We start from the raw sequence: 21,283 nt of genomic DNA, 5'->3' as shown, positions 1-21,283 counted from the left end.
TATTTATTATCATTCTTTCTTAAAACATCCAGCTTTGAGAATGTTCAACCCTAGGCTTGCTTTCTATCATCTTTTCTTGTGACCTTTAATGCATTACCAGCCGTCATCTTGTCTTATTAGCAGCCTTTAAAGTTGATCAAATCCCACTACCTGAAACTCTGTTTTGCTGCCAGGACACTATTGATTCTCTCCCTGTATCTCAATATTTAGTTGTATATCTTGTTTATTTACATTTGCCTTTAACTATTTTTTCATGTCTATGATTTCGAAAAGCTTCAATGGTCCCAGCTTAGTCCTTGGAAATGTTTTCATATTTTTTCTCTTGGTGATCTCTTCTAATTTCATGGATGTAAGTCCTGTACATTGAAGCTTCTAAAAGTTACATCTCCAGCCTGGACTACTCTCTTGAAACTCAGATATCCAGTTAGCAATGATGTGTCACTTAAATGTCTGGTTGACATGACAGACTGTAGTGTTGTTATTTTAAGGTTGCCTTTCCAGTCATGTTATTATATTTATTCTATTCTTTTGAGGTCAGGGTCAGCTATGCAATTTAGTTTGGTCCACAACATATGGATGCAACTTGCATGATGAATTTCTGAGACATGTCTTAGTGCATGTTGCATGTCTTAGTTTTCAGTTGCAATAACAGTGATCAAGGCTGAGTTTCTCATAAACAAAGAGATATTACTTAGTTCAAAAGTCTGAAAGTACGCTGGGCATTGGTAGCAAACGCCTTTGGTAGCCAAATCCCAGCACTTGGGAGACAGAGGCAGGCAGATCTCTGTAAGTTCAAAGCCAGATCCAGTTCCAAGATAGGTTCCAAAGCTACACAGAGAAACCCTGTCTCAAAAAACCAAAACCAAAACCAAAACCAAAACAAAAAAAAAAACCCAAAACAAAGAAACAACAAAAACCCCCAAACAAACAAACAAACAAAAAGTCTGAAAGTACAAGAGCATGGCACCAAGAGCTGGGCATGTGGTGATGCATGCCTTTATTCCCAATATCCAGGAGGCTGAGGTAGGAAAGTTGTTATGACTGACATGTTTTAGACTAGCTTGACCTGCATAGCAAGTACCAGGCCAGCAAGAGCTATATAGTGAGATCTTGAAAACCAAAAAAGTAAGGTAGGCAGAAAGCAAGGAAGGTGAGGGGAACTGTGCAGGTCCAGGCAAGGGAAGCAAACCTGTGAAGAGATGAGAATGAAAACCCATTTCTACAACTCAGAAATGTTGACTTCATCAACTTAATGCCAGGTAGTTCACTGTCAAACACAGTTCAATTTGGGAAAAGGTTTCCAGGCATCAATCATTCCAATTCTAGGTACACAATAAAGCTTAAGGTGTGACATAGAAACTCCTTTACAAAGCACTTGTGACCATCAGTGTGGGTTCTATAGCTATTAGGCCTAGCATCTAGTGTGCTCTCTCTGACTGAAATAGCATGAATGTCAACAGACTATAAAGAACACGAGACATTTCCCCCAGAACCGGAAGTGGTCCAGGAAGGGAAGAGTCTGGGAATTTGGGTGAAGCCTGCCTCTATAGCGGAAGGTGGTTAAGGTCTGCCTCCACAGATAGCAAAAAGCTCATCAGGTCATAAATAAGATCCAACCCCAGACATCTTGGTAGTAAAACTGGTATTTTATCTCCTCCACTGAGAAGAGGTACCTGTGTGTTTAACATCCCTGGTTTCCCTAGTGATCTGTGGGTGCAAGGACCTTGGCGCCCCCAACAGGAAGGAAGAGAAAAAATGCAAAAGAAAGAGAAAAGCAGCACCAGAAGCTACTTATCTCTGGGGAGGGCCTCATAGCAGATAATATCACAATGTGGGAATATGTGGGAGTGATTATATAGAGAAGCAGGAAGAGAGATTTCTCTTGTGTACAAACCAGATCCCCTGAAAACTAAATCAGCATCTTCTAAGGGTTATACCACCCCAGTGATCCAATTAGACCCACCTCTTAAAGGTCCCACTACTTCTCAACACTTCCTTTCTGAAGATCAAGCTTCTATCCCATGATTGTGGGATACTGAAACCATACACAAACTATAGCAATGCCTTAGTAGCCATCACCTAGTTCACTGTGCTCATTCTTTCTTTTGTATAAATACTGTCCTAGTTAGGGTTACTGTTGCTGTGATGAAACACCATGAGCAAAGTGACTTGGGGAAGAAATGGTTTATTTGACTTACACTTCCACAGCACTGTTCATCAATGAGGAAAGTCAGATCAAGAACTCAAATAGGGCAGGAACCTAAAAGTGGGAGCTGATTCAGAGGCCATGGAGAAGTGCTGCTTACTGGTTTGCTCCACATGGCTTTCTCAAACTTGTTTTCTTATAGAACCCAAGACTACCACCCCAAGTGGACTGGTATATTCTTAATCGATCACTAAATAAGAAAATGCCCTTCAGGCCTGCCCACAGACTGATCTTATGGAGTCATTTTCTCAACTGAGGTTTCCTCCAGTGACTTTTGCTTGTGTCAAGGTGACATAAAAGTAGCCAGAACAAGTACCATCATTTTATATAAATACCAGAAACAACTGACCTGCTATGAATATAAATGTGTCAAGATATTTTGTTTGTTTGATTTCAAGACAGGGTCTCATTATGTAGCTCTGGCTGCTCTGGAACTCACATAAGATCCACCTGTCCTTGCTTCCCAAGTGCTGGTATTAAAAGTGTTTGCCACTAAGACACTAAGAGCTTTAAAACTCCTAACTATAGCAGTTCAGTTGATAGAGCATCTCATGTAACATGCCCAGAACAGAATGCCTGATCTTCCCTGCCTGGCCAACATGTTAGTTCCACAGAGTCCCTCATCTTGGTGAATGGCTTCAGCCTTCCTTCCAGTTATGAGATTAAAAAATCCTTATAGTAGTCCTTGACTACTCTAGTGTAGTGGTGCTACTGCAGGTACGTATTTAAAATGGGCACAAGAGATAATTGCTGTAGAGATGACATTCAATGAAGATTGTCTTAGTTAGGGTTTCTATTGCTGTGATGAAACACCATGACCAAAAAGCACGTTGGGGAGGAAAGGATTTATTAGGCTTACACTTTAGCATTGCTGTTCATCACTGAAGGAAGTCAAGACAGGCTGGATTCTGGAGGTAGGAGCAGATGCAGAGTCCATGGAGGGGTACTGCTTACTGGCTTGCTTCCGTGGCTTGCTCAACCCACCTTTTTAGAGAACCTAGGACCCAGGGATGGCACTACACACCATGTGCTGGGTCCTCCTCCATTGATCACTAAATGAGAAAATGCCTTGCAGCTGGATCTCATCGAGGCATTTTCTCAATTCAAGTTCCTTCCTCTAATGACTCCAGCTTGTGTCACATTGACACACAAAACCAGCCAGTACAGAGATGGAGCAGTGAGAATGAATATACATACTGAATCAAATACATAAAAGTTAAATATATTTAACATATTACTAATTAATTTTAAATACGTGGAAAGTGACATGCAATAGAAAAAAATAGAGCAAGATAAAGAGGAAGGAAGGGGTTAGGTGGAGGTTGCAAGGTGTTAGCATTGACCTTAGTGAGGAAGAAACACTTTGGTAAGGAACTGAGAACTAAAAATCTTTTGCCCTATAACCACTGTGCGCAAACCTCTACCCCAAGAAAATCCCCAAGATTGCAGACAGGTCTCTAAATGCCTAATACAAAATCTCAGACTCTGGTGGTTGTTGCAACCAAGCCCTGATATGAGACTCCTGATCTCTGTTCCTTTCAGCATTTACTAAAAAGGACTTCTATCTGTGAATGTGCATCTCTCATCACTCAAAAGCATTTTTCCCTCTGGAATCTGAAAGACTTGCTTTTGTTCATCAGACAGTTTCAGAATGTGTACTTCTACCTTTACACTATGAGAGCACCAAGAGTGAAGAATGAAGCTCCTTCCCTTCTCAAAGCCAAGGTCAACTCAATGGCTTTAAATGTCAAGAAAGCCGTGCTGAAAAGGCTTTTACAGCCACAAAAAGATCTGTACATTACCTCCTTCCCACGGTCCAAGAGGCAGCACAAGTACCCAAGTACATATACAAATAAGAACATATTTGTGTACTTATACATAAAATATATAATAATATAGGTATAATATATTATGTATAATACATACAGGCATAAAACACAAAAGGAAAATAATAATACTTAAGTTTGGCAAGGTCTAATTTTCTGATTCTGAATTCTATCTCCCCTTCTGAGGATCTGTGAAGCTACTATAGTGATTCTCCACCCAGGTGGCTAACTACAAAGTGAATGAAACGTGTCTTGAACGTGTATGTACTTTTACCTAACATATGTTACTGTTTTGGACAACTGCCTAATTCACCTAACATCATTACAGAATGCAATATCACACTAAGTAACTATTATTGTTGTTATTAAATCAACAGGCACCAGTGTCACAACTATTATAATAAGATTCCATGTAAAATTTCAGCCTCAAAAGAGAAGCGTGGCCAGCACAGTACTATGAGGCTGAGGCAGGAAGACTCCCAGGTAAGGCCAGCCTTGGCTACTCATCCAGACCTCATCTCAAAACAAAAGTGTATAACAATAACAAAAAATTTCTATGGATTCTAGAATCCATAAATGTTGAACTGTGTCATCATTTATGTGACAGGAAAAAAACTCTGAATCTATTTCTTTCTGTAGAGCTGTAAGTAAAAAAAAAAATCATTCTTGGGCAGCTTCACAATTAAAGAAACAGTGCATATTTGGTGTTCAGCTATGTATTGTAAAAGCTGAGGTCAAATCACACCTAAGGTACTTTCTCAGCGGGCATAATTGTTACCAAATTCTCCCCACTTCTAAATCCTAGGGGAGGAAGAGAACATTCTTGCAATGAACCAACCAAATCATACAAGCCCAAGAGCTAGCGGGGAACTCCTGAAGTACTGTCTTTTCTTTGTACGTGACATATATGCGATGGGAAAGATCCTTGTTTGGGTTTACACTGTACCGTCCACGACAAAAAATAAACAGGTGTGAAGTTCAGTTTGGCCTTTTTTAGTTTCAGACCCTGAAATTACTGTGGCCGAACAAGTACACGGCAAACACGGGACATTGACTTTGCTCGTCCTTTTAAAGCCTTAAAAAAACCAAACTTTTCTTTTGTACTGTTTCTTTTCGTGATGGCAGCGCCACTGCAGAGAAGCGGTGAACAACGCCCTTGCACTTTAGACCAAGGTCATTGGCAACTCCCAAGCACCTCAGGCAGCGAGCGCGGAACAAGGCGTTGGGGTAGCGGGCTCCCGCGGCTGAGCAAGCACGTCATCATCGGCGCGGCAGCGCGTCATCATCGGCGCGCCGCGCGGGGGAGGGGCGGGTCCTGGAGACGTCCTCGCTCGCCCTCTAATGGAGGCCGGGTCCGAGGCCGCGCGCCGTCGCTCGGCTCCCTCTCCCGGAGTGTGGCGCTGCCCGAGCGCCAGCTTGCTGTCGCTAGGAAGGCCAGGCAGGGGCGGCGACTCCTGGGCCGGCAGTCGCGCGCGCGCGCGGGCGCGGCGGGCCCTCCTCAGCTGGGCTGGGCTTGACGTGCCTCTCGGCCGCCATGGCTGAGAAGCAAGCGGACCTAGCTGGGGACCGGGCTCCTCCTGACAGTGTGGCAGCCCCCAAAGCGGGACCTGCGGCGTCCTCGCCCGGGACCTCGGAGCCCGGGGACTACGACAGCGCCTGCGTGTTCTGCCGCATCGCGGCGGGGAAGGAACCCGACACGGAGCTCTTGCACTGCGAGGTGGGCGGCGATGGCGCGGTGGGTGGGTGGGAACCAGACCTCCCGCCCCTGCCCGCTGCCCCTGGCTCTGCGCGGACCCGCCGAGCTGCGGGGACCCAGAGGTCTGCAGTGGCGCCTTGGCTGCTCTTTTGAGAGAGATGGTAGCGATAGGAGTCAGGCACCCACGTCTCCCTCTGCACCCGTTTGCCACGCAATGCACTCTGCGCCCTTGCTGTTATCACAGGGGGGGCTCCCTCTTCTCTAGTCAGTCATTGTCAATTCGGCATACTTCTGCTGTCGGTAGGGAGGTGACAGCGAGCAGAAAATAGATCATGGGCCTGGGGAAGAAGTCTGAGTTTGCTTGAAAATAGGCCGGAATGGGGTTTCTGGACTGGATCTGAAGTCGAACCGTCACTTACCAGCTCATGGCTTTCAAGTGGCCACGCCACCCAAGAAAGTGTTTCGTCCTCCCGCACCAACCGTGAGCTCCTCCCCTTTTCATTACAAGATATTGCCAGGTTCAGTCCTGTGCAGATCAAATGCAGGTAATCGTAGCTGGTGCGAGTTCTAGATTGCAGCAGTCTTGCCGTGCCTGTAAATCATTATTCCATAAAACTCCCCCTTTACTCTGGCTCTTTTTTTTTTTTACACCCCATCATCACGAGTAAAGAGTTAATCTTTTTTAGAGCGATTAATCATCTTGCATTTAAAATTGTCATCACACATTTATTTGTTGTAAACACCTGAACCGATTGGGCTTATTCAAGGTCTGGTATAGTTATATAATTAAGTACAGAGGAAATTATTTGATTTGGAATAATCAGTTACCAGCATTATGAAGAATCTGTTTGGGAAACTTTTCCAACAGAGGTCAGAGAAAATTCTTCACTTCACGGATCTCTGTATAGTTTTCTTACTGTATTTTTCAGAATTCGTTTGAGCAAGGTTACATACCACATAGTCTTAGCAGAGAGCATACCCATTCCAAAGGCAGTGTCTTACTTTTTATGTATGAGGCACAGATATACATATAATATACATAAATACCATGGCTGGCATTTGTATTGATAGAAATTATCTTTAAGGGCTCTTAGAAATAGCTGAACAATTGTGGCACAAGCCACAATTATATCTACAGAGTGAGTTCCAGGACAGTCAAGGATAGACAGAGATTAAAAAAAAGGGGGGGGGAGGGCTCTTAGAAAAAGAAAATGGAAAAAATGAAAAATCTTAGATTAAATTTCGCCAAGTTTGAGCCCATACTAAGCAAATACCTCAGTGCTAATTTAACTCCTCTTTTGTTAATCAAAATTGTCTTGACACCTTACCATGTTACTAAGAAGTTCTTTCACATGAACTTCCTTGTTTTGGATATCACAGCCCAGTTACTGGGAAGAACTTATTGTAGCTATTTTAAGCAAAAATATATTTTTGAGAAATATTTGTTAGAAAAAATATTGGGAGATCAGGAGAAGCAAGTTCAAGAATAGTTTGTAAGAACTACAACTAGAGCCAGGCAGTGGTGGTACATGCTTTTAATCCCAGCACTCGGGAGTCAGAGACACGCAGATCTCTGTGAGCTCTAGGCCAGCCTGGTCTACAAAGCTACACAGAGAAACCTGCCTCGAAAAAGAAAAAACAAAAGCAAACAAACAAGACAACCAGAACAGCATGATAGAACCTTATAGAACCTTACACAAGATAGCTTTTCCTGCCCTTTGCTTAAAAAAAATTAGACTATCATAGAAATAAATTCATAGCTATGTAGAGATCCTTTACATTCCTTGTTATAGCTGTCCAGTAGTTTATTGCACAGTTTTACCAGCATTGTCTTTCAGTTATAGACAACGACTTCTTTTCATTTCTTTGCTCTCAGAAGTCATACTGTAAAGATCAGCTGTGGCCGGAGGTGTAGCTCAGTGGCAGAACTTGCCAAGCATGTGAGGTACTGGATTTCATCACCAGCACTACAAAAGAGGAAAAAATAAAAAGTACATACGTGTATATACCCAGAGTCTCAGTGAACCTGTAGCTTGTAGATTTGGTAGACTTGGCTCAGCAGGCCCCACCAGGACCCTCCCATCTCCACCGCCTACCAGTGTTATACCTGGCTTTTTATGTGGTGCTAGGATCTGAACTTGTGTTCCCAGCTTGTGAGGCTTGCCTTTACCCAGCCCACGGTGTGGTGGTTTTATCTTAACCTGTTCTAAAATATTCCATTGATGTCAGTGCTTATCTGCTACTTAGACTGAAATAAAATGGATCAAAATACAGTTGCTGTGCTTGTTGTATTAGACAACTAAGATTAATAGTATGGGTATGAGGTTCTCATGACATTGAATTCTAATTCCTGGGATGAAGAATTGATGGGTAACAGTGTATCCAGGGAATTTTCCTGAGAAAAACTGTTGGTTTAACTTTTAATTTTTAGTGAAGAAAACTTACAGTAGGATGGGAAAATGTATAATGAAATTTAAAACCGAGATTTCATTTTTTTCTTTTTGGTTTCTCAAGACAGGGTTTCTCAGTGAGGCTCTGGCTATTCTAGAACTCTCTGTATAGATCAGGCTGGTCTGGAACTCAAAGAGATCTACCTGCCTCTGCCTCCCAAGTGCTGGGATTTAAGATGTGCACCACCACGGCTAAAACTGAGATTTCTGGTAAGGAAGTTTTAATGAATTTTACTTATAGTTGTCCCCTGAAGTCAACTTAATATGATAAATACCTAATGACAGGAGCTAAATCTTGTTTTGTGAATTTAAGTAAGGCACAGTCATAAAATTGTTCATAGGCATGAACTGTAATATAAATACCATTTTCCTTTTGTAGATTTATAGTGCTTAAGTTACAGCAGAGCAGAATAATGTTGGTATTTTTTAAAAACTTACTAACAAATATGCCTTCCTCTTTAGAATGAAGACCTAATTTGCTTCAAAGATATCAAACCAGCGGCACTTCATCATTATCTTGTGGTGCCAAAGAAGCATATTAGAAATTGCAAGGAGCTAAACAGAGATCACATAGAAATGGGTAAGATGATAAACAGCATTCTTTCTGGCTATACCATATTGAATTGTCTTTAAATATGGCAGTGACAATAAGAAAAAGGTCTAGTAAAATTATCAAGAAGAAACATTTCTTTTTTTTTGCTGGTTTTCAAGACAGGATTTTTCTGTGTAGTTCTGGCTTTACTGGAACTCACTCTATAGACCAGGCTGGCCTGGAACTCAAATAGCCACCTGCCTCTGCCTCACAATCACTGAGATTAAAGGCATGTACCACCACCATCCTGTGATACATTCTATTAAAAAATATAAATAAAAAATTACAGTATAATCTCCAAGTGTTTGTTATACTAACTTTAATTAGTAACCTGTGGCCATGTTTTTTTCTTTTATATATTAACCTGCCACAGAAGTATTGAAGCAAATTTCAGATATGATAATATTTAATTTTTAAAATCATTAAGAGATAATGGAATGATGCTTGATGGTATTTTATTTTATTTTTGAGACAGGCTCTCAGTACATATGTAGCTCTAGCTAGCATAGAACCCACAGAGATCAGCTTGCCTCTGCCTTGAGAGTTCTAGGATTAAAGGCATGAGTGTGCCACCATGCCTGGATTTGCTTTATGCTTTTTTTAAATGATAGTTTTCTTGGCTTTGAAATTGGAAAGTACTATGAAAAATTCAAAACAAATTCTGATGTATTGTATATATAAGCTTAAATTGCCTGACAGTTCCATATGCAGATAACTTAGTTCCAGAGTTTAGTTATGAAGTTTTAGTTTTGAACTTTTAGCTTCTGAAAAGGAGATTTGAATTTTAATTCTTCCAGAATTATTCTTACTCAGTGCCTTCTTTGACTTTTTCTGATATCTTTTCCTAAAACTTTTTCCAGTTTATTTCAAGTCTGGTCTACAAGAGCTAGTTCCAGGACAGCCTCCAAGGCTACAGGGAAACCCCGTCTCGAAAAACCAAAAAAAAAAAAAAAAAAAAAAAAAGAAAGAAATAAGTTTTAAGGAGCTGGAGAGGAAGTAGCTCATTAAGAGTGTTTTTTTCTCTTCCAGAAGGGTCACTTTGTTCCTAGCTCCCATGTTGGGTTGCTCACAATTGCCTGTAACTCCAGCTCCAAGGGATCTGACACACTCTTCTGGCCTCAGTGGGTACTTTCACACATGTAGCATATACACACAGGCATATACACATAAATAAAAATAAATCTTCTTTTAAAAAGAGAAGAAAGTGAGTTTCAAAATCAGTAACTTAAAGGTCTACCAAACAAAAGGTGCTTTAAGAGATGGCTTGGAGGTTAAGAACACTTTCTGCTCTTCTAGAGGACCTGGGTTTTGTTGCTAGCACCTACATGGCAGCTCACAACTGTCTATGTCTGACACCTGATCTGACACCTATTCACATGGTGTACAACATACACTTGGACACACACATACACAGAAAATAAAAGTAATTAATTTTTAAAGAAGATACCAGAAAAAGAGGAGCGTAGACAAAATAAATGCCCCAGAGGAAGTCAAGTTTTAGTGTGCACTCCTGTATCCAATAGTATAATACCATTTCTTTATTGTCTTACAGTTGAGAGCATGGTAGCTGTTGGAAAAGCCATTCTTGAGAGAAATAATTTCACTGACTTTACAGATGTGAGGTATGTATGCTTTGTGTAGAAACCAACACTAATTGATTTTTATGAAATTGGTTTTTCATGAGAAGGGAAGTAGCAGTGTTAGAGTTTGTGCTTCAGATGCAGTGTTCCTTGATAATATTCCTTAATAGTGTAAACTTAATAAACCTGTTGTTTATGTCTCAACATCTTCCAAAAGCCGTTACTTGTACTTGGGACAAACAAGTGTCTATAAATAGTAAGTAGGTAAAACAGTTAGATGTCCTTCCTTTTTGTTGTTCTATATTTTGATTCCTGTAAAATTGGGTAAAGTGAATTTACTTATGCAAATACATAGTTTAAAAATAGTGTGGTGGTCCTGGCAGTGGTGGTGCATGTCTTTAATCCCAGTATTCAGGAGGCATAGGCAGGAGAATCTCTGGGTTCAAGTCCAGCCTGGTTTACAAAGCAAGTTCTAGGACAGACATAAAGAAACTGTCTCATAAAACCAAAGGGAAAAAACCAAACCAAAACAAAACAAAAACACTGGGAATGAGGAGGTGGTTCTGTGAATAATAGTGCTTGCAATACAGCTCTAAGGAACCTGGTTTGAGGCCCTAGATCAGGTAAAAACCTGATGGTTGTAGCTTACCTGTAGTCCCAGCTGGGTTAGGAACAGAGACAGGAGGATTTCTGGGGCTTGCTGGCTGCCAGTCTAGCTCCAGGCTTAGAAAAGGTCCTGCCTCATGATAGATGGTAGACCAGGCCACCCAGTGTCATTTTCTGGATATGCATGAGTGTGCATACCTGCCACACTTGTACACACATGCGCATCATTATTAGGCTTCTAGCATAAAATTAACTTGAATTCATTGCTTGCTGAACTCAATTCTAGCATTTAACAAAGTTTGAGCAAAAACCCATAACATTTGGTTTTTTAAAGAGTTTAAATGATTTTCTATTGAAAAGAATTACCTTATAAATGTTTTATAAAGCAAGAAGTTATTAATTATTAACAAATAATCTAAATTGTTTTAGTATTTAGCAACCTTCTCTGATGGCAAAAGCTTTTTTTTTTTTTTTTTTGTAATGATGACCTATTGCTCATACTATAGAAATGTTGGTTACTGTCCCTGTATTTTCTTAGAGGTGAAAGCCTGCCATCTACTGGCTATGTCTTAAAATAAAGGCCCACTATCTGAATGTCTAGTACATTTGCTTTACAGGAGCCTATCTTTGCAGAAGTAAGCTTATTATGATAAGTACTGAAGTGACTAGTAATAATGCAACTCACACTCTATAGAGGTTGTATGATTTCTTTGATAAATGATGTGTATTGTCTATAAACTTCAACATGGGGGACTTTGGGTTTTCTCAAGAGCATAAAGAAAACAATAGAAGATCTGTGAGTGGTAATCTGCTCACCTTTGGATATTTTTAATCTCACATGATTTGCAAGTATTTTAAAGTTACTTGAGAAGTGACTGCCAATAATCTCTTCTGTTTCAGAATGGGTTTCCATATGCCACCATTCTGTTCGATTTCTCATCTACACCTTCATGTCATAGCACCAGTCAAACAGTTTGGCTTCTTATCAAAGTTGATTTACAGACCAGATTCTTACTGGTTTGTCACAGTAAGTAATACCATTATACCAGTAACATACAAGCGTATTTAAAATGTTTGTTGCTTTTTGTTTTTGTCTTGTTTTGTTTTTTCTTTATAACACTAGACACAGAGTTCTATTTGGCTTGAACACTTATTTTAACAAACTGACATATCTAGAAATGTATACACTTATTTATTTTACACTGATGAATGTTGAACCAGGGTTGTCTTACACTAGTAAGCAACATTTTCCTCTGTTAATATATCTCAACCCTTCTTCCCACCTCAATTTTGAGACAGGGTCTTCTGTGTGTGTCATCCAGATGGGCCTTGAAATTGGGATTCCCCCTACCACCATCTTCTAAGGATCTGGGATTTCAGGCTTATGCTATAATTCCCAGTTCCAAATAATATTTTTAATTTGAGGAAATTTTCTGGGCAATCTAACTCTTTAAGATGAGAAGATGGACATATATAGAAAAGCAGAGCTTTCAGAATTCTTATCTGAATATACATTCAGGCTTTTCTTGAAAGATCATATACAGATATTTTTAAAAAGCTCACATTGTTTTTACTCTGCAGTACTTGGGGACTGAATGCACTTCGGTATTTTTATATTTCCTCTGCTGGTACATACACACAGTCTTCTGCCTATCACATCCCTACCATAGTGGTCTACTTATTGTCATCAAAGAACCAACACTGACACATCGTCACTACCCAAAGTCCTTTTTTGGGTTCCACTCTTACTGCTGTACTTTCTGTAGGTTTTGACAAATGTATGACATGTACCCATCATTGTAGGGTTCACACAGAGTAATTTCACTTTCCTAAAAATCCTCTGTTTTGTGTCTTAGTTAGAGTTTTACTGCTGTGAAGAATCATCCTGACCACAGAAAACATCTAATTGGGTGGCTTACAGTTCAGAGGTGTAGTCCATTGTAATCATGGTGGGAAGTGCAGAGGTGTGCAGGCAGACTTGGTGCAGGAGAGGTAGCTGAGAGTGCTACATCTGGATCTTCAGGCAGCAGGAAAAGATAGTGAGCCACTAGGCCTGGATGGAGCTTCTGAAATCTCAAAGCCTACCCCCCCACTCAGTGACACACTTTCTCCAACAAGGCCACACCTCTCATAATGTCACTCCCTTTGAGTTTGTGGGCCTCATTTTCATTCAGACCACCACATTTTGCCTCTCTGTGTTATCCTTCCTCCTGTTCCTTAGTTACTATTGATATTTTTAATGTCTCTAAATTTTTTTTCTTTTTTGTCCTTTCATTCTTTTATTTATTTATTTATTTATTTATTTGAGACAGGGTCTCACTATGTAGTTCTGGCTCCCCTGGAATTTAGACCAGGCTGGCCTTGAACTCATAGAGATCTGCATGCTTCTGCCTCCCAAGTGTTTATATTACAGTGTGTGTCACTACACTGGGACTTCAGAATTTTTTATATTTGGAATTTCACAGGATATAACCTTTTCAAATGGACTTATTTCATTTAGTAATATGTACTTGTTTCTTATATATCTCATTTAGGAAATCTTAAATATTACATTTATTTTTCATGTAGAAACTTCTTAATATTTAATGTAGCTTGGAATCTGAATGTTTTTATAGTGTCTTTTCTATGTATTATAAAACTATTGTATTTTTTTTGTAAGATATTTTTAAGAAACAAAATATGTAGTTCCTTGCTCTTTGATGTCACAAGGACATAGTTATCTAATAGAGGCAGTGCTAATTAGAAAGAACCATAAGTTCATGTTTGTTCTTTTTTCTTGTTATTATTACAGGTTGATTATTGGCTTGAAAAGTTAAGAAAATAAAAATGTGAACCATGGAAAAGTTCCTTAACCTGACTCAGGATGAGCTATTATTTTGCTCACTTTGAAGTTTGATTGCAGTCTGAAGGTTTTCTGGGTATACACAACACTACCACTGAGTAGCCTTACATTATTACATTTCAGATCTATTTTCTGAGATCTGTAATATAGTTATATGAGTGCTTTGTCACTGACTTATTTGTTTTGATATTTACTTATGTAAGGTTTTATGCCTAATATACTATAACTAAAAGTTCACTTAATACAAATTCTCCTAATCAGGATGCATCCTATATTTTTTTAAAGTTCAGGTTTCATTTATCAGTAGTCTTAATAATAACTTATGATGAATAAATTGGCATAGAAAATTGAAACCTTTTTACAGTGAAGGAGAAAAAGAAATTAGCAATTTTATGATAGTTTTATAGTTTACACATAAATTTTCAAAATAAAGAATACCATGCTACCAGTAGTCTTTGATTTTAATGAAAGAAACATTTATATATGCATCAGTTTTTACTGATTTCACATACACATACTCAAATAATATATTGGTTTCCACTTATCCATAGGGAAGTATCCTATGAGTATCTCAGTGAGTACCTGAAGCCCAGAATAATACCAAACTCTGTAATATATCCTGAGCTTTTTCTTTATATGCATACCTTAGGCATAGTAAGAGATTAATAACAGTACCTATAAAATAGAGCAGTTGTAACAAAATAAAATTAAAATACTGCAAGTGTTCATGGTTGTGCTTTGTTGCCATATTAAGTTGAATACAATTACCATGGATGCTGTGAAAGTTAATCTGATAAAAGGTGATTACTGTAAGTGGGAAATGAATAAGACAGTGTGGATGATTCATAGCTCAGGTAGGATAGAGTGGGATGGTGTGAAATCTCATTTTTCTGTGCAGAATTGCATGTAATTTAAGATGTATGAATTGTTTATTTCTTGCACTTTGTCATTTAATATTTTGGGTTAGCTACAGATAACTGACACTATAAAAGTAGGTCACAAAAGGTGATGCTTTAGATAAGAGGCAACTACTTTAATGTAATTTTAAATGATTATAGTAACCAACAATATGGTTATCTTAACAAAATTTATGTGCATTTTTACCTGTCAGGAGATTAGAGCACAAATTAGTAATGTATGAAAACTGACAGAAACTGTTGCCATATGGTGTGCTTTTGTATCAAAAGAAAATGAAAGTAACTAGTGGTTAGACCCAGTCTTATGAAAAAAGACTTGATTTGAAAGTAGAAAGAGATATAGATAAGGAGTTTACCTTGATAACATAGTGCTAATATTATTGGCATATCATTTAGTAAAGTTTATTTATTGGGAATTGAAAGACGATTCTGCATTGTGCCAGTGTCTAATAGTGTTATGTATGCAGCAAGAATGGAACATGGAGACTAATGCATTATAGAAATCAGCTAAGTCAAATATTTGAAAGGAAGGAGAACTAGATCACTACATAGTTCCTAATGTAGAGGAAGAAAAAGAACTCCATTTGGGTGAGGAAGTTGCTGCACCCCCTAAAGAGGAGCATTTTGTGGGACAGATGAGTTTGTCAGAAAATAAACATAGTTTCCAAGATACGCAGTTCCAAAACCCAACTTGGTGTGATTACTGTAAGAAAAAAGTCTGGACAAAAGCTGCTTCCCATTGTATGTTCTGTGCTTTCGTTTGTCATAAAATGTGTCTATAAAAGTGTCTAGCTGAGACGCCTCTTTGTGGAGCAACTGAGAGGAAATAGACCATACCCTGAAAAACCTCAGGCTGGAAGGACAGGAGCCACTCATGGGCCTTCCTCCTCATGTTGAGATGGAAGCTAACAAGTCAGTTCATAAAACAACAGGTTTGACAAGGCACATCATTAATACTAGCTCTCATTTACTAAATCAGCATCAAGTCTCTAAAACTGGCCTTTCTCAACCAGGAACAGATCTTGTGGAACCATCACCAAAGCACACAGCCAACACATCAGACAATGAAGGCAGTGATACAGAGGTGTGTGGTCCCAACAGTCCTTCCAAACGAGGACACATTGTGGGAATAAAGCTAGTGAGAAAGGAAGTGGGGCTGGATGATAGTGTTTTCATTGCAGTTAAAGAAATTGGCTGTGATCTGTATAGAGGCTTGCCAACAGAAGAAAGGATCCAAAAGCTAGAGTTCATGCTGGATAAACTGCAGAATAAAATTGATCAGGAGTTAGAACACAATAATTCCCTTGAAAGAGAAGAAAAGGAAACAACTGATACAAGGAAAAAAAAAAATCCCTTCTTTCTGCTGCATTGGCTAAATCGGGTGAAAGACTACAAGCTCTGACACTTGTGATGATCCACTACAGAGCAGGCACTGAATATATTGAAACCTTAGAAAGCCTGTCTTTGGACCAGCACTCAAAAAAAAAACAACAAAAAACAAAACAAGTAAACAGATGATACAGAAGAACACCTTGATTGTGAAATAAGCCAACTGATAGACTCTCAGCTGTTCAGCAGTATCTCGGATGACTTGTTTGGCCCATCTGAATCTGTGTAACAAACTATTTAAGCTTTCAGTGGTTGGGGACAAAATACATCTGGAATGCCACTGGTACAGCCATGTTTCAGTTCTCTCATGGTGCACTTTGGCCTGCTTCTGCAGTTACTTGCTTGTAAAGAGTGAAAGGTAGTTTTCTAGCAAAAATAAAAAAAAGAAACCTGCTAAGACTTTTAGTTTGTTTTCACATGATATTAAGTAATTTTAAGTAGCACACTATTTATTACAATATCTATTGTCAAGTGTTCTCTACTTCAATTAAAATTAATTCAGCAAATATTTTTAAATATTTAATAAGTGTCAAACACTATCGGGATCCAGAATTAAAGAAATGATAGAGGTCAGTTGCCAGTGCTATGGGGTGAGGCAAAAATAATTTACTAAATTTTAGTGTGTTAAGTTTGATAATTCCCAGAGAAGAGGCCATGAAAGGGAGACAGCTGCTAAGAATAGGTAGTAGGTAGATAGCACCTAAATTCAAGACTCAGTGTTAGGCTGTCAAACAACAGTGGAAATCTGAGAACCTTGACTTCTATTTCTACTGTTAATTTTTACAAATGTTTGGATTTCAACTTATTCACTAGAGGTGGAGAAAGGGATTTGCATGTAGAGGCTATAGGCTCTCAAAATTAGATTTATAATAGTATTGAGAACATGATTTATGCATGTGATACTATTGTGTAATTATAAAATTATGGTAAAGTAACTAGAAGAAAATGAAAATAAAAACGAAGTAATATGTCAAATTTGTTTCTCTACACTCTTAATATTACTAAAATCCAGATTTCAACTCAAAGGTGTTTAATAAATTGTCTGAACTGTATAAAAATTTCACCATTGGAGATGAAGACACACCTTTTCTCTCATATAAAGAATCAAAGATTAAGCACTTTCTTAGTTATTGTTCTATTGCTATGAAGAGACACAGTGACGAAAGGAACTCTTGTAAAGGAAAACATTTAACTGGGAGTTTGCTTACAGTTTTAGAGGGTTAGCTCATGATCAGCATGGCAGAAAGCAGACGGGTGTGGTTCTGGAACAGTAGCTGAGAGCTTTATACCCTGTAGGCAGAGAGAGTGACACTGAGGCTAGCCTGGGCTTTTGAACCCTCAAAGCCCACCCCCAGCGACATACCTCCAACAAGCCACACCTCCTAATTTTTCCTAAACAGTAATACTAACTAGAGAACAAACATCAAACATGAGCCTATGGGGGGGCATTCTCATTCAAACAACCACAAAACAGTCTTTATGTATTGTATTATTTTATTTTGCAGTCAGATACGTTTGAAATATTTTAGTATGTACTGGATACAAGTATACCAAAGCAGTGAAATGAAGCAGATACTTGCTTTTTTATCTGTTTATACTAGAAATATAAATACAAAAAGATGCACATTTCATTAACCTAATGAAAATGGCATATTAGTTCACCTCTGATTGAGAATCAGCTCCTCACTGTTTGATTAGCTAGTTAAAACTTCACAATTAAAAATGGAGCTTTGTTCATTAGTCATTCATTAATTAGATCACTCCATAAGCTAGATACCATTTAAGCAGTATTGTACTTAGGATGTTTCCTATCCTCAATCCATTCTACTATTTTCCCTATCTTTGCCATTGATAACTCCAATCTTTCAGTGCTCAAATCAGAAGTGTTGGACTCATTGTAGGCTCTTTAACACTTCGTATCTAACCTAACAGATCTGTTGGCAATATATTCATAATTTGGTCACTTCTTACCAATACTGCACTGCTGTGATCATGACCAGTTATTTCTTACCTGGATTATGATGGTAGCTTCCTTTTGGGTCTCTAAGTCCTTTTCCTTGTTCACTCTGCAGTTACACCAACAAACATAATTGCTTGCTTGAATGTTCTTTTATGCCTTCCGGCTCATAACGTCTTTGCCCTCAGATTTGTGCAGGTTTTGGTTCCATGTACTGTCATGATGGGACCTGAACTAAAAGTTGGCCCATTGCTCTTAATTCCAGTGTTTGTTTTTACAGACACTCATCCTTTCTTCTCTTGAATATTCCTAGACTCTCATCACTGGCCTCTATGCCTCCACTTTCTCTTTTTGAGAGTTTTCATCAAGATTTTCACTAAGTCAAGTGACTAAATTACTAAGTTGGGTTTAATAGTATAATTCAGTGGTAAAATGCCTTATCTGAGGTCTTCTGCTCAACACACACACACACACACACACACACACACACACACACACACACACACACACACACACCAAATTGATCATGTACTGTCTTTGCTCTTTAGAACTTCACTTTTTTATCCTCAAGACTACTCATTAGGCTTTTTAGCTTTATTTTTTGATGCCATGTACTTTTACTTTATCTTTGTATATCTATTACTTTGGTGTTTCATGTGTATGTCTGGCAGTAAATCCACTGTATCCCTCTGAGTACCTTACGAATGCTGATAATGTTACTGTAACACACTCAGGTTTTACTGAGAACTTTAATGTCATTGTATTAGTTACTTTCCTATTTCTGTGACAAAACAATGTGGACAAAGCAACTTCCTGAAGTAGGTGTTTATTTGGGGCTTATGGTTCCAGAGGGTTAAGGGTCCATCACCATCACAGTGGAGCAGCATAGTAGCAGACAAGCATGGTGGCTGCAACAAGCTGAGAGCTCACATTTTAAATTTCAAGCAGAAAGCAGAGTGAGTAAACTTGAAATGGAATACATTTTTAAGTTCTTAAAATTGGTTCCCAATGGCATACTTCCTTTTAGCAAGGCCACACCTCTTAAGCCATCCCCAAACAGTCCCACCACATGGGAACCAAGCGTTCAAATGGTCTGGTGAAGCTATCACAATTAGGTAACTTTCAATCCAAAAATTAATGTGATAGCCTGAATGTAGGCTAATCTGCCTAGCCTTGTTTACTTGGTGGTATCCATATCCATGATACACTAAGTGTGAAACTCTTGAGTTTCTAAATCCATCCACACTAGATATTTAAAGAACTTAATAACCAAGGTCATAGGCAAGTGTCATACAGTCCCTTCACCTTGCTGACTTTTCTTCTCAACATTCCTTTAGAGAGCAAATCCCTCTTTTTCATTAGACTCGTTTTCAGTGTTCTTTGAAGCTTTAGTTAGAGCCAACACTCCTGGCCCACATGAAGTCATGCCATTGGAGAAGGTGCTTCCAGATTAGCTCAACCAGACAGACATACTTATTTGTAAATTTGTAATCCTCAATTTATTATATTTGAATCATAGCAGAATTAGAGTTTAAGGCTGATTGAGAGAGAAAGCTGACTCTTCAACTCTTTTTTTTTTTTTTTTTTTAATACACAGAGCTTTCTTTACCAGTAGGGAATTACAAGTGTTTGCAGTTAGGACCTCAGATTACTTCTGGAGTGTCTTGAGACCAAGGGATGGGATTTGTTAGCATGTGCCCTCATGCTTGTGTAAAAGTTTGAAGGGAACTTTTCTTCTCATTGGTATTCCCATTTCAGATGTTGGGTGCTCTGCCTGAGACACATGCATGCATGGTTTGGTGTTACATACGAGCTCTTTTGTTGGGACTAGCTAAATTTTTATTTCTTTGATTTTGTGTCCTATTAGTCTCTTAGTCTCGTAGCTGAAGTGGCATGTTACAATCACAACAGAAAACTCCTCTCTGCAATTTCTGACCTTTGCTTCCCTGGAGTGGTCTCTGAGTTCTAATAGACAGCTGTGCCAGGGTCTTCACTACTTGTAGGGTATCAGTCTTAAAGAAGGAATCAAGTTTCTAAGAGGACAGCTGTGCCTCCTTCCAGAATTCCCCATCTTATTTGTTTAGCACATAAAGCCCTTATCTAATAAATAATTTGGTGCTTGATACTGCTACCTTTTTCTAATCCTGGGCTCAGCTGCTGTTTCTAGCCCTTATCTAATAAATAATTTGGTGCTTGATACTGCTACCTTTTTCTAATCCTGGGCTCAGCTGCTGTTTCTATTGCTGCAAAGAGACACTGTGACCACAGCAATTCTTTTTTTTTTTTTTTTTTTTTGGTTTTTCGAGACAGGGTTTCTCTGTGTAGCTTTGGAGCCTATCCTGGCACTCGCTCTGGAGACCAGACTGGCCTCGAACTCACAGAGATCAGCCTGCCTCTGCCTCCCGACTACTGGGATTAAAGGCGTGTGCCACCAACGCCGGACGTCCACAGCAACTCTTATAAAGGAAAAACATTTAATTGGGACTGGCTTCTATTTTCAGAGGTTTAGTCCATTATCATCATGGTGCAACATGGTGTCATGCAGACAGATATGGTGCTGGACGAGGAGCTGAGAGTCCTACATCTTGATTCATAAGCAACAGAAAGTGGTCTGAGATACTTCATGTCCCTTGAGCATATATGAAACCTCAAAGCCACCTCCACAGTGAAATACTTCCTCCAACAAGGCCATACCTACCCCAACAAAACCACACCTAATAGTGCCATGCCCAATGAACTTATGGGAGTCAATTACATTGAAACTACCACAGTCATATAGCAGATTACCTGTAACTGTGCAACTCTCAAAGTTCTGAGAGTAGTCACCAGCCAATACTAGCTCAGGTAGAGGAACCCAGTGCCTCCTGCTCATCTGTAACTGGTGAATTCTAAGCATCTCACAGTGATACTGGGGCAAGATAGTCTGCTTCTCACTCTGGAAATCATGGCAAGTCAGGGAAGATGTCATATGATATTGGGGAAACCTGGGTTACCTCTTAAGGTTCTTGGTATCATTAATAAAAGAACTGGCCTGATACTGGTGGTACATACCTTTAATCACAGCACTTGGGAGGCAGAGGCAGGCAGATCTCTGTGAGTTCAAGGCCAGCCTGGTCTACAGAGAAAGTTCTAGGACTGGTTCCATAGCTACCGGGAAACCCCATCTCAAAAAACAAAATGAAGCAATGAAAAGAATTGAAGAACAGACAAAAATGGAAGCTT

At 39.1% G+C, this 21,283-nt stretch overlaps 1 protein-coding gene across 3 annotated transcripts in view; it reads left to right on the top strand.

Annotated features, from left to right (window-relative positions):
• Positions 1-5,356: 5,356 nt before the first annotated feature.
• LOC100774416 (tRNA (guanine(10)-N2)-methyltransferase homolog) overlaps positions 5,357-21,283 on the top strand; it is a 109,689-nt gene continuing 93,762 nt past the window's right edge. Inside the window, exons 1-4 of one of the 3 annotated variants that reach the window (XM_027398419.2) lie at positions 5,357-5,749; positions 8,641-8,758; positions 10,323-10,392; positions 11,857-11,983. In XM_027398419.2, coding sequence (XP_027254220.1) covers positions 5,567-5,749; positions 8,641-8,758; positions 10,323-10,392; positions 11,857-11,983 — 498 coding nt within the window. In that variant the 5' untranslated portion in view covers positions 5,357-5,566. Of the gene's footprint in view, positions 5,750-8,231; positions 8,389-8,640; positions 8,759-10,322; positions 10,393-11,856; positions 11,984-21,283 lie in introns of those variants that run through there. The other 2 variants (XM_027398418.2, XM_035440334.1) reach the window with 2 other exon arrangements.

Source organism: Cricetulus griseus, chromosome 2 (assembly GCF_003668045.3).
Source record: "Cricetulus griseus strain 17A/GY chromosome 2, alternate assembly CriGri-PICRH-1.0, whole genome shotgun sequence".
Taxonomy (NCBI): Eukaryota; Metazoa; Chordata; class Mammalia; order Rodentia; family Cricetidae; genus Cricetulus; species Cricetulus griseus.
This window is presented reverse-complemented; position numbering and strand designations above follow the sequence as displayed.